We start from the raw sequence: 10,741 nt of genomic DNA, 5'->3' as shown, positions 1-10,741 counted from the left end.
ATGTCAGCATGCTTCTTATAACAATCTGCCTGCACATGTCCAGGCTTACCACAATAAAAGCATCCACGTGTATCATTATACTGCCTTTGCCAATTTCCACGACCTCTTTGACTCCCCTGCCTCTGAATTGGCCTCTTCCACCTGCGTGTTGTTGTTGTTGTTGTTGTGAATTCTAGGACTCTTGTTGTTGCTGCCTGCTGGCCATAATTCTGATTACCTGTTCGGCCACCTCCTTGACCGCGTCCACGGCCTCCTCTACCTCGTCCTCTTTCTGAACTTGTGTAGAAGGCCTATTGCTCTGAACTGTTTTTGTTTTTTGTGAAGACTGTTGGTCTTCACCCAAGCTCTTCACTTCTATAATCAACATAGACACCAAATCTGTAAAATTGGGAATGTTTTCTCGAGTCTGAATAGACGTCTTGAACGCCTTGTATTGTGGCCCGAGACCACGTAGACAGACTTCCACCTTATCATCATCTCTGAAACACCAATAGATGCAAGGGATTCCACAATACCCTTTATCTTCAATGCATAGTCATTCACAGACATACTCTTTTTCTCTACAGTATGAAGTTCATTCTTCAACTGTATCTTTCATGCCTTGGTATTTGTTTCATAGAGTTTTACCAAGGTGTCCCACACCTCCTTGGGGGACTTGGCATCCTGAATGTGCCCAATCATGGCGTCCTGTATACTGATAGAGAGCCAATACATAACTCTTCTGGCTCCTTAGTTCCAGTCCTTGAACTCTTTCACATCTGCAGCAGTCGGATTGATCTCCGGTATCTTCGGTGCCTCTTCATGCTCACCTTCTATGTAGTCCCAGTAACCCTTTCCCATTAGGAAATTTGTCAACCTGAATCTCCAAGCATGGAACTTGTTCTTATCAAGCTTCTCAGCAACAATCTGGTTTATGCCATCATTTGACATCTTGCCAGACATACAAATTTACTAGAAACAGCACTCTGGTTTGTCCTGCACAAACTGCTGTATTTTTTGCAGCGGTACTGTAGTACACTCAAATGTCATAACCAGTGACCTCAATGTGCATAGATACACCCAATGGCAACTGTTGACCTCCTTGCAGCACACACACAGTCTGCACATCCAATCTATCGTCCTGCAGTTTTTAAAATAGAGTTCTTCATGACTTACCCGTGGTGCTCGAAATCGCATGCTTTCTGAAAAACGGAGGTCCTTATGCGCCCAAAATGCATTTTTGGCGCAAAAATTATGCTTTCTCTGGTTCATTTAACTTATAAAGCTCTTACCTTCATACCGCTTCCTGTGCTTCTCTTGCTTGCAGCTCAGCCCTTAGCATGAACCAGGTTCTGATACAATGAAAAGATACAGGGGAGAAGAGAGCTTGAGCTCTTGCAAGCACACACACACACTCACAAAACCCTAAGAAAGAACACACAAGGTGAGAGGCTAAAAATCTTTTCTTCTTCACTCAACACTCAACACACCATATACAAAGATAAGAGTACTCACCTATGAAAAGGTACTCAACCAAATACATACTAGGGTTCTCTATAGTGTGAACCCAACTAAATGAGCTGGCGCTATAACTATGCCAGTCTCTAGAATGGCTGTTACACAGCCTGTCATCCCACTGGCCGCACATCACCCATGATCTCACCAACCATGCCAGTGGTGTAAGTGTGGGGCCTATCCCCCAGGCTGGTCATCAGTGTCCACCGCTCAGTGTCCACCGCCTCACTAGATGAGCTCGATATCTCAACAATGATGTGACGTTGCCACAAAGGCCTCTTGCTTGATTTGCTCTGTATGGGCGGAAGCCTTGGAGACCTCGATTTGGCTATAGCGCTACGAGAAGGAGACTGAGGAGAGATGATCAGAGAGGCACTGCACTAGGGTGGAGCATGCTGTGACGCCACCACAACGGCTTCTTGCTCGATTTGTTGTGCATGGACGGAGGCCTTGGAGACCCCGATTTAGCCATAGTACTGCGAGAAGAACGAGACTGAGGAGAGATTATCAAAGAGGCCCTGCATGTGATGTGCTTGTAGTTGCAGTCGCAATGGACTTGACAGATAAAGAGATCCTAGCTCGCACTGACTATGGATGAAAAGCTTGCAAGCTCTGGTTGTTGGCGAGGAGTGCTGCACGATGTGCTTGTAGTTGCAGTCGCCATGGACTTGACAGACAAAGAGATCCTAGCTCGCATTGACTATGGATGAAAAGCTTACGAGCTCTAGTTATGGTAAGACCCCCCACAGAGACTTGTTTGGAAAAGATTTTGACTATGCAAGTTAATTGGATTTTATAGTAATATGAAGTCCATGCATGTATATTCTTTTTAACTTGGGTAGCACACTTTTTATACTTGCGCTTTTTTACTGGCCTCTCTTTTTATCACGCTTGGGTAGCACACTTCTAGATGCCAAGTGGTCTTTTCTTGATGCTTGCTTTTGTGCAAGTATCTTAGGCTACCCAACGTAAAGAAATACATTTACAATATATTTTTTATGATGCCTAAGCTAGTGTGGGATACCGTGGGACACTCACGGGAACAACTGTTTGGTCGTTCAAGAAACCACCAACCAACTATATAAGGGAAAAGTGGGGAAGAAGATCTGTACGGTCTTGATCTAGATAAATGAGAGATTCTCTCTTTGGTGTTTCTCTGTGTCACCCATTTTCCTCTCTGTTTTAGCCTTGAGTCTCTCTCTCTCTCTCTCTCTCTCTCTCTCTCTTTGCTCATTCTCTCTGTTATACTTACCAACATGCACTTAGGCATATTACACTATTTAGGAGTTTAGAGACATCTTTAGAGTGAGCAAGTGAAAGGGAACACCATCTCATTGCTTCTGATCATGAAAAAGCTAAAGAGGAAAAGGGCGAGCATCTCATACTTTTAAATCTCTACATCTCCCTTGTACCCTTGTGGTGTCCTTGTATTGGCGCCATAGCAAACATAAGCTATATCAAATTGTGACAAATATTTCTTCCTTCATTTTGATCAGTATCGATCGTAGTTCAATGTTGTGAGAGTATTATGGAGGATTTCGTGAAAATAGTGGAGGGCTACAGATGGACAGGAGACTGCTACAAGAAACATGGCAACATACGCTCTGACGGCTATGGCGGTGGATCTCCGTCATCATCATTTGCATCTGCATGCAGCAGCGGCGAAGCAGGTGCAGCTGGTTCTGAGCTATCCGACGGCAATTTGTGGCTCCACATGGAGGAATGCGTAGCTGGCCCTTCATCAACACCATGTCCGCGTCGTGCTGTGGAGACGCAGGGAAGCCAAACGAAACGCCCGAATGATGATGATGATGATGGTGGTGGGATGTTGGAGAGGGCCAAAGCCAGGTACCAGTTGCTCTCTTTCTCACCCGGCTGGTACAGGCCCGGCCTCAGAAACCGCTTACAGCAGAAGCAGCCAAACAGAACATCGAGCACCCAAGCCTCATCAAAAGCTTCTCCGCACACCTGCAACTCTACCAGACAGCTTGTGTTCAGGTACTCATCATTACTTTCAAACTTTCCTTTTATGTGATTTATCTATCCATATTGCAATTTAATCACATATATTCAGGTCTGTACAGATGCCTGTTTTCTTATGCGTGTATGTATGTAACACGCGGAAGCTTTGGGAGTCTTTCTTTCAGCCCTAAACACTCCTGGAAACCATCTGATGCAAAACGCAGATATAGATTGAGAGTAGAGATGTGCTGGAAATTCAGTATATTGCTATAGTACAAAAAGGTACTCTTACACACAGCCCTAGGCTGCCTTCTTCTAAAAGGTGAACATCACCCAAAACTGTCCAATATTGTAGAACTGGCTGACTGCTGGTCGGCCAGCAGTCGTGGGCATAAAACCATCCAAAAATCTGTGCTTGTGTCAGATCTGGACCAGCCGCTTCTGATTTTGTCCAGCCGCCTTGAACTGGTCCAGCTGCCCACCTGCAAGCAGCCGACAGCTCATCCATACCCTTCCATGCCCCTGCTACAAGTCCACACGGGCCTCTGCTGCACCAGATTCTCCTAAATCCTAGTTCTACTGATCTTTTACTGGCTGCCCCTTTCTGGATTAGCCCTGAGAAGGTACATGGCATTGATCATGCACATGACAATGTATCTGTGCGTACATCCATCATGATTACACCTACATGATTTCAGATATTGCAATGACAAGCTGACTTTTCTTAGTCATGCAGATTACCCCATATGTATATATAGGTGAGGTGCTTTACACACTGCCCAGAGGAAATGTCCAGGGTGCATCATATTTGCATCGAATAGCCTGTATAATCGTCATCGCGACTGGTTGCCCCTCTCAAAGCATGAACTCACGCAAGTCCTACGCATATGTCAGCGTATGGCCATCCAAAGCAAAAGGCGGATTTCAAAACCGGGGATGGATCCCATTCTTCATGTTTTCAAGATGGGCAGTGCCCCTGCTCGCACATGACTTCCTCTTTTTCAGACAGATTTCCTCATGTTGAGCTGAGATGCTGTGATGGGCCGTGTGTAAAGCACCATAGTTGTTGCACTGATAGAGCAAACAAATGACTCTGTTATTGCTTTTCGCACTCTCTTAGATATATTCATAGTTTTGGGATGCATGTTGCCTTGTAAAGACCACCTCTTTCTTTAGATTTTCTTGCATTGCTGTGTGGATTTCGTCTTATCAATATTTTATTGAGCAGCATCAAAGACATGGGGGTTGGGCCCACACTGGAGGTAAATGAACAAGCAAACAGAAAGAGGACGAAGAAGGAGACGAAGAAGAAGAAGAAGAAAAAGAGTGAAACCAAGCAAAGCGGCTGTGGATTGCCTTCAAAAGAACAGAAAACAGAAGTGCCGAACATGCCAGACTATTATGATGACAGTGTTTGTGAGGATGGGTCAACAGAATTCTGTACGCCATTAGATGCTGCTTGTACACTTGGCCTGGTGAGCCATCAGAGAATTGGAGGGCCGCAACCTCATCCTGAACTTGCAAATGAATCAGCTTCTAAAAGGAGGGAAAAATGTATAGCTGTCTCAAACAATGGCAGTCATCATGTTGCTAATGTCAAATCCCATTTCTTTTCTTGTGCAAAAGGAAAAGTTAAGGCCAGTGGTAAGAAAGGTATCAAGGCTATGCCTGACATACACATCAACATGCCAGAGGAATGCCCTGCTATAATGAAGACTTGCTCTAGGAAAAGAAGAAAAAACTGCTCCATTAAGATGAATGATGTCAGTACTAGTGGAATCGACAGTGTAAAGCAGTCATCAGGAAATCTTAGTGAACCCTTAGACTCGAATGGCAATGGGAATCAAAGTGCCTACTTGTTTGAAGAGGCTGTATTATGTTCAGACACTGGTCTCTTTCCAAACAAAGTGGCTAAAATAGCGAGGACAAGTGCTTACTTCAATACAACTGTAAAGAAACTAGGCCAACGGAATATTGTGAACAAAACATGGGTTCCTCCTGTTTCAGTGCATGCCCTTATTCAAGAAGAGCTTTACAAGGACCCTTGGAAGGTTTTGGTGGCATGCATGCTCTTGAATAAAACTTCTGGGACTCAGGTCAGCTGCTTATCAATGTGCGTGATGGTGCTCTTGAAATTCAACTTACTTTATTTGATTATTGAAGTTTTGTACGTGTTCTACAGATGCGAAGGGTAATCTGGGACTTGTTTGCTCTATGCCCTACACCTGAAGCAGCTGTAACTGTGGAGACGGAGAAAGTTGAGGAAGTGATCCGGCCCCTTGGTTTACAGAAGAAACGGGCACGCATGATACAGAAGTTTTCTAAAGACTATTTGGGCAAAGATTGGTCAAACGTGAAGGAATTGCATGGCATTGGCAAGTATGATGACATCACGACGGCCCAGCCTTCTAAAGTGATTTATATTGCAATGTTGGTCCTTTATGTGTGTTAATTAAAGATGTGCTGTGCTTGGACTATGGTAGGTATGCCACAGACGCTTATGCTATATTTTGTGAAGGGCGGTGGCAAGAAGTGCAACCTAAAGATCATAAGCTGGTTGATTACTGGCAGTATTTGTGTGCCACAGATGGCCTTGGGTATGCTTTCAAAGATGACAGGCAAGTAGGAACATCTTTTTTTGGTGCTTATTTCGCAAGCAGCACATAGGTTAAAGACTCTGGGCTCACTTTCTGAGTGCTATGAGTATGTGGCAACAGGGAGAAGGGTGATGAAGTTGCTGCCCGAATGCAGAGTTGAAATGGTCGTTCTTCTCCTTGTTCCTTTGACTGTACAGGCCTCTTTATCCCTAGCTTGAAGGAGTACATTAGAATTATTGGAATGTTCTTATATGCAGATGTCAAAGCCACAGTGGTGCAAAGTTGTGAGGTTGATGCGGGTCCTCCATGTGGGACATGGAAAAGTTCGCTGCTGCAAAATTTATGATAGTGTAGCTCAACTTCAAAGTAATTTATACGGTTGTATTGATTACTGCTTGTCATGTTCCCATGGCTGTATATGTAAATCTGTTTGCGTGGCATCAATGTAAGTTATCATCTGTATCGAGGTTGTTACTCTTTGGATGCATGAAGTTCATCTCTTCGATTAGGGTTAAGCCAGGCCAGCCATATTCTAACTCTCTCTAGCAAGCAAATTAGGGTTAATATAGGCTCTCTCTCTCTCTCTCTCTCTCTCATTCACGTCTTTATATGAGCCTACTACCACTTGTATGTATGTATGTACACATATATGTCTGTGTATATATGCACACACACACACACACACACACACACACACACTCTAGCAAGCAAATTAGGGTTAATATAGGCTTTGTGTGTGTGTGATTCACTTCTTTATGTAAGCCTACCACTTGTGTGTATGTATGTACATATATGTGTGTGTATATATGTACACATACACACACACACACACGCTGTAACAAAGTGTTCTTAGGATGCACATGCACGTGGGATGGGCCTAGACACATGGGCTTAGGATCATTTACATGTAGGGTTAGGGTACATGGGTCTTGGGACTATAAAAGGCATGTACTCCAAGACTATTGTACCTTTTGATACCTTTTGAACTACCATTACACTTTGCTTTCCATATTCCTTAGTGCTAATCTCTCAAGCTAATTAGGCTAATCCAAGGCTAAGCTAGATGTAACTTTCTTTCATTAGCATCAGAACTCTAGACTTAGATCTTAATAATTTGATTAAGAGATTAATCATTTTTAGATTACTATTAACTCAGTTTTTAGAAATGTATTTTCTTGATCATGATTAGTGTTAATCATTTTCGGAATTGATTTTTATACAGTTTTCAGTTTTGCTATTTTCTTATTTTGACAACATTAGCAATGAAACTTGTGTTAATCATTTTTAAATTTATATTAATCACTATTTTCAAAACCCGAATCCACTTTACTATTTGATTTCTTGATCTTCTTGATCTTGATTTCTTGAAATTTTTTTGATTTTCAAAATTAGGGTTTGCAAAGATTTTAGTAACCAATATTGAGTGATTTTTTGTACTATCCTGTATCCTGCGTAGAGAGCTTACAGTTTCAAATATCAATCCTTAAGGCTTTTATTTCGAGATTAAATCTTAGATTACCAAATCTTTAAGTTCTTGGAGAAGCATTGTAAGAAGAAGATTGCTATGCAGAAAATCAAGGTGGTTGTTAAGAGTTTTTAGATTACTGTATAGAATATTTAGATTATTGTGTAGAGTTCCCATATTACTATTGTAGAGTGCTGTGCTGAGTATAGATTTATTGTAGTTTTGAACAGATTTCAATGCAGATTTAAGTGTAGTTCAAGATTAATGAAGCCTTTGGAATGATGTATTGTTGAAAGGTGTATAAGAATATGCATATATGTAAGAGGATTAGAGCTAATTCAAGTGATTAATATTAATCTTGATGTATTAACACTTAACAATTCACAATTGGGTTGAGTTGAGATATGTATGCAATGGATGACTATAAAATTGTGTTCCATGGTAAATATCATGGTAAAGAGAGCATTAGAGTGTTGTGTGAAGGTATATATCTTTATGAGGAGCACTGAATATGACATACTTAGAGAAAAGGTGATTTAAGCAGTTTGAGAAGAGAGTAGTATAGCAGACCATCATTGACCCTTGTGGTTTCAGGACAAAAAGCTTCTTGATGCTCTCAGATTGAGAGACACTTGCATGCCATTGCAGGCTATAGATCTATAAAAGAAAAGCAAAATAACACCATTGATCTAAGAAACTGAGAGCATTGCAGAATTGAAGAGCATTGCAAATCTGGAGTACCAATGCTGACAAACTACACAAACGGGAGCTAAGCTTGGCCAAAAGAGTAGGGAAGGGTTACAAGTGTGGCTAGTAGCAGAGAAGGGAAATCTACATTGTAACACAAGATCTAGATCCCAGTGGAAGAACATTGTGGAGATCGAATTGGCCAATCTAAACTGGGCACCTCGGTGCGTTGTCCAGGCTCTACCCATGGCCTGCTGGCTGCCTCTCATGGACAGCCAGTTGGCTAGCCCATAAAGGGCCAACACAGTTAGCTCTTGGTGGCGAAGGGATCCTGAAGCTGGGAGAGGAGGGCGGAAGGGCTGGTCGACACCCCTAGTCATTGGGAGAGGACGACGGAAAGGGCTGGTTGACACGTGGAAGGGCTGGTCAACACCCCTATCAGTAGTCATAAGCTGTTGTAACAAACACATGGCAGAGCAAACCAATTCTTTTACTACAACACAAGACATCAGCCAATGGTGGCCTGTTTGAAAGAAACGCTGTCATTACTGCAACTTGCAACACACAGTTGATAGCAGCATACTGTTTTGACAGCAGCATACTGTTATAGAGTCTCAGTTGTTGAAAACAAGCATTCGATCATCGCAAAGCAGGTTCTGCAAAAGCGTTCAAGACTACACATTTCCGCGGGCAGCATCAATCATTTTACTTTCCATTTCTTGTGCCGTTCAAGGCTCAGCACAAACAGCGTGAAGCACTCAAGTTAAGTGGTCATTCACCATCGTGGGCTTAGCGTATTCTAGAGAGAGCACTGCAGAGAGAGCAGCAGCACAGAGAGTGCAGCGCATGAGAGAGAGAGCAGCAACGCATGAGTTCAACAAGAGTATGCTTTTCAACAAGCTATAACAAAGGTGTAGCCAACGTTTTAGATTTCAACTGAGGGTTTGAAACCCTTTTCACACTTTCCATCCTTCACACCATTCCCACTTTGTCCAACCCATTCCTTTGGCCCATACTCCAATTATCCACACTTCCTCTCAGTATTTTGTCCAACCTCTCTACCCTTTTATAGTCTCTTGAGGTTTTGGACTACTTCACACACACACACACAAACCATTTGGTTTATTGGGCACGCGTCACACAATTTCGTGCTTTTATTAGTGCTTGTTCACATGCATTAGTGCACTGTGAGCCTTACTCACATGCCTTGGACTTTATTGATGATTTTTAACACTTGTGAGGTGTGATTCATACACTTAGTATCTTTGGAGTGTGCTCACACGTTTTTGGGCTTGTTGGAGTTTGTTCATATGCTTTTACGCATTGTGAGACTTGTTCACACACGAGCACATTTTTGTGAGGTGTTCACATGCTTTGGGCTTTTATGGGGCATTTTCACGTTCATTAGTATATTGTGGGCGTTATTCACACATTTGGGTGCATATTGTTCTTTCACGCACATTGGCACTTAGTTTGGGCATAGTCACACATGGTGTGAGTTCATTGTGCACTATAGCCCTTGTTCACATGCTTTGAGCATTGGGTAGTGTTCGCATGTAGGTATGATTTATTACTATTACCCCTCTGCTAGCCAATCCTTTCTTTCGGCGGCGACAGCATCATCTTGTGACTCTTGATGATTGGAGACGCATGTGTGATGCTAGATTCTTAGTTGTGATTCTTTGTACACGCAGTACCATGGGTTACCCGACATGATTAGATTATACATCACTTTTGCCAACTTTGTGCATACATTTGGGACATCTAGACTTCGACCATTGGATCCTTCATCATCTATTTCACGTGACAAGGAGATAGTCCATTTAGGCCATAGATGGAGGATGGAGTTGTAGAGTTTATTGTCTATACATATTTATCATCTATTTGGCAGATTCAACAATCCTTTTACTAATGGTCATTGAGATATTTCTTGGAGGTAGATGGATCAGGTTTTCTCAGTTGGGATGATTCCTATGGTCGCTTATTCAAGTGTCTTACATTCTTGAGTAGTCGTGATTATGTTCTTGAGGATGTATACTACATCGACATCGGCATAGATGATGATGTATCACACCCACATATAGGTCTATGATGATATATCATGCACACATATACATGATGATATTGATGTATCACACACACATAGACATGATGATAGTGATGTATCGCACACATACACATGATGATAGTGATACACATGCACATGATGCCACTAACACATATGCACATGATGATGATGTATGTGATAGTGAGAGTGAGAGTGATGTGTGTGAGTTAGGTCATGTGGGCATGATCTTGATGATAGTGATGTATCGCACACACATACACATGATGATAGTGATACACATGCACATGATGCCACTGACACATATGCACATGATGATGATGTATGTGATAGTGAGAGTGAGAGTGATGTGTGTGAGTTAGGTCATGTGGGCATGATCTTGATGGGAGGGATGGTAGCGAGTATTCTGAGCATTATGATTGATGATACGCTTTTCCACATTATGAATTTGTTGTGATGCCATTCAGATTG

General features: G+C 42.4%; 1 protein-coding gene across 2 annotated transcripts; it reads left to right on the top strand.

The window, feature by feature from the left end:
* Positions 1 to 2,885: 2,885 nt before the first annotated feature.
* Positions 2,886 to 6,515, top strand: LOC147618989 (DNA glycosylase superfamily protein). 2 transcript variants are annotated; one of them, XM_086774197.1, is made up of 5 exons: positions 2,886 to 3,492; positions 4,685 to 5,552; positions 5,639 to 5,835; positions 5,940 to 6,074; positions 6,174 to 6,515. In XM_086774197.1, exons 1-5 carry the CDS (start codon positions 3,023 to 3,025, stop codon positions 6,211 to 6,213), a joined length of 1,710 nt encoding a protein of 569 aa, XP_086630323.1. In that variant the 5' UTR covers positions 2,886 to 3,022; the 3' UTR covers positions 6,214 to 6,515. The 2 variants fall into 2 exon arrangements, with proteins under 2 accessions (XP_086630323.1, XP_086630324.1); XM_086774198.1 differs by having other exon boundaries at positions 5,940 to 6,078; positions 6,178 to 6,515.
* The last annotated feature ends 4,226 nt before the right edge of the window (positions 6,516 to 10,741 follow it).

The sequence above is a fragment of the Cibotium barometz genome, chromosome 34 (assembly GCF_041138505.1).
Source record: "Cibotium barometz isolate CiBa-2024 chromosome 34, ASM4113850v1, whole genome shotgun sequence".
In the NCBI taxonomy this organism is placed as follows: Eukaryota; Viridiplantae; Streptophyta; class Polypodiopsida; order Cyatheales; family Cibotiaceae; genus Cibotium; species Cibotium barometz.
Note: the sequence above shows the minus strand (reverse complement) of the source record. Positions and strands in the feature narration are given on the sequence as shown.

Excerpts from the sequence above, each read along its gene's own strand:
- LOC147618989 (XM_086774197.1), top strand. The coding sequence starts at position 3,023 with ATGGAGGATTTCGTGAAAATAGTGGAGGGCTACAGATGGACAGGAGAC. Across the intron at positions 3,493-4,684 it reads ACCAGACAGCTTGTGTTCAG|CATCAAAGACATGGGGGTTG; the intron begins GTACTCATCATT and ends TTTATTGAGCAG. Across the intron at positions 5,836-5,939 it reads GAATTGCATGGCATTGGCAA|GTATGCCACAGACGCTTATG; the intron begins GTATGATGACAT and ends GGACTATGGTAG.